Below are 1,597 nucleotides of genomic sequence, written 5' to 3' on the forward strand. Positions count from 1 at the left end.
TTTTTAATTACATATTCTAATTGTAGCTGACCCCGAGAGCTTTCCAAAACGCTTTAATAAAGTATTTTTTTATTATTCTGTTCAAAAAGTATTAAGGTAAGATGATAAAAAAATGAATATTTTACAAGATATTTTGTAATTTATGTCAAAATATTGGAACTTTCAAACCTTAATAACTCTAAAAGTTCTTAATAACAAAATACTTTATTATAGCGTTTTAGAAAGCTCTCGAGGTCAGCTACAAGAACATGTAATAAAAAATAGGGGATGCCATTAAAAAAAATTGGTGTGACTGAAGAATCCCGTAGGCTGTGGTGTATCACTCAGTAAACGGGAGGCGAGGATTCCTCTAATTAACTATGTTTATTTATCGGAAGCTCGAACGAGACTTACAATTAGATTTACTTAGGTGACAATGTTTTTATTCTCCGCGTTACCAACGGTAGGTATCTCGCGACTGCCCCAGGGGGGGGGGGTCGGGTCGCCACCAACGTATCGTATTAGTGGGGGCCATGCGTAAGCGGGGTCACCACATTCCTCCCCGCTAAGTTTTAATCCTTCCCTCCGAAGCGAGCAGGCGGAATTCCTGCATTGACCCTTGTCGTGCGACGCAGGGGTGCGGGTTGCTCGACTTCTTGAAAATCTTCAGCGTCCTCGAAGATTTCTTCTGTTGTCTCTAGGTCTTGGTTCTCGTCTTCTTGATTTTGTTCGTGAGCCTCTGCTTGCAGCGTGATGAACGGCTCGACTTCAGTGTCAGTGACGTCGGTCAGGTCAAAAGCCTCCAGGAACTCGTTCTTTGTTTTGCGTGATTTCAGTTGATTTGCGTGTACATTTGGGAATACTTTCCCTGCCTCGGACTCAATTGCATAGTTCACGGCTCCGGAACGGCTCAGGATGGTGGCCGGAATCCACTCCCAGTCGATGTTTGATCGGTTGCGTTTGTAATAAACGGGGGAGCCAACGGTAAACTCCTTCCACTTGGCGCCGTGAGAAATGTTGAAACGGGCCTCCATCTGCTCGTCCCGTTGCTGAGATGGTGATGGCTTTGACTTGCACAAATCGAGTCTTGTTTTCATCGGTCTTCCGTTCATAAGTTCCGATGGGGACTTTCCGCCAAGTGAGTACGATGGAGTGCGGCGGTAGCAAGTAAGAAACTCGCGCAGTTTCTGATCGACGTTTCCTTGGGCTCTCTCCAGCCCCGTCTTGAGAAGGTGGACGAATTTTTCGGCCTGGCCGTTAGACTGAGGGTGGTACGGGGCCGAGCGAATGTGTTCGATGCCGCTGTGAGCGCAGAAGTTCTTAAACTCGTCCGACGTGAACTGCACTCCGTTATCGGTGATCAGCGTGTCCGGTAGGCCGTTACGAGCGAACGCCTCAGAGAAAAGCTCGATGGTCCTTGATGATGTGGTGGCAGTGGTTTTGAAAATTTCAGGCCACTTGCTGTAGGCGTCAACGATGACCAGGAAGTTGAACCCTTCTACGGAGACTGCGTAGTCGGCGTGGATGCGAGACCATGGCCGGGTAGCCACGGGCCATGACTGAAGTGTGCATTTGACTGGCGAGGGAGCAGCTTTTGCGCAAGTTTCGCACTCTTTCA

At 47.7% G+C, this 1,597-nt stretch overlaps 1 protein-coding gene across 1 annotated transcript; it reads right to left on the bottom strand.

Moving 5' to 3' along the window:
- Positions 1-551: 551 nt before the first annotated feature.
- LOC105557617 (uncharacterized protein K02A2.6-like) lies at positions 552-1,555 on the bottom strand (the record flags this gene model as incomplete). Its single annotated transcript, XM_012004901.1, has 1 exon — positions 552-1,555. A coding segment is annotated over one exon (1,004 nt), but the record flags the coding sequence as incomplete, so codon positions are not given.
- Positions 1,556-1,597: the final 42 nt, after the last annotated feature.

Source organism: Vollenhovia emeryi, unplaced genomic scaffold (genome assembly GCF_000949405.1).
Source record: "Vollenhovia emeryi isolate VEMERY1.0 unplaced genomic scaffold, V.emery_V1.0 DF947816.1, whole genome shotgun sequence".
NCBI lineage: Eukaryota > Metazoa > Arthropoda > Insecta > Hymenoptera > Formicidae > Vollenhovia > Vollenhovia emeryi.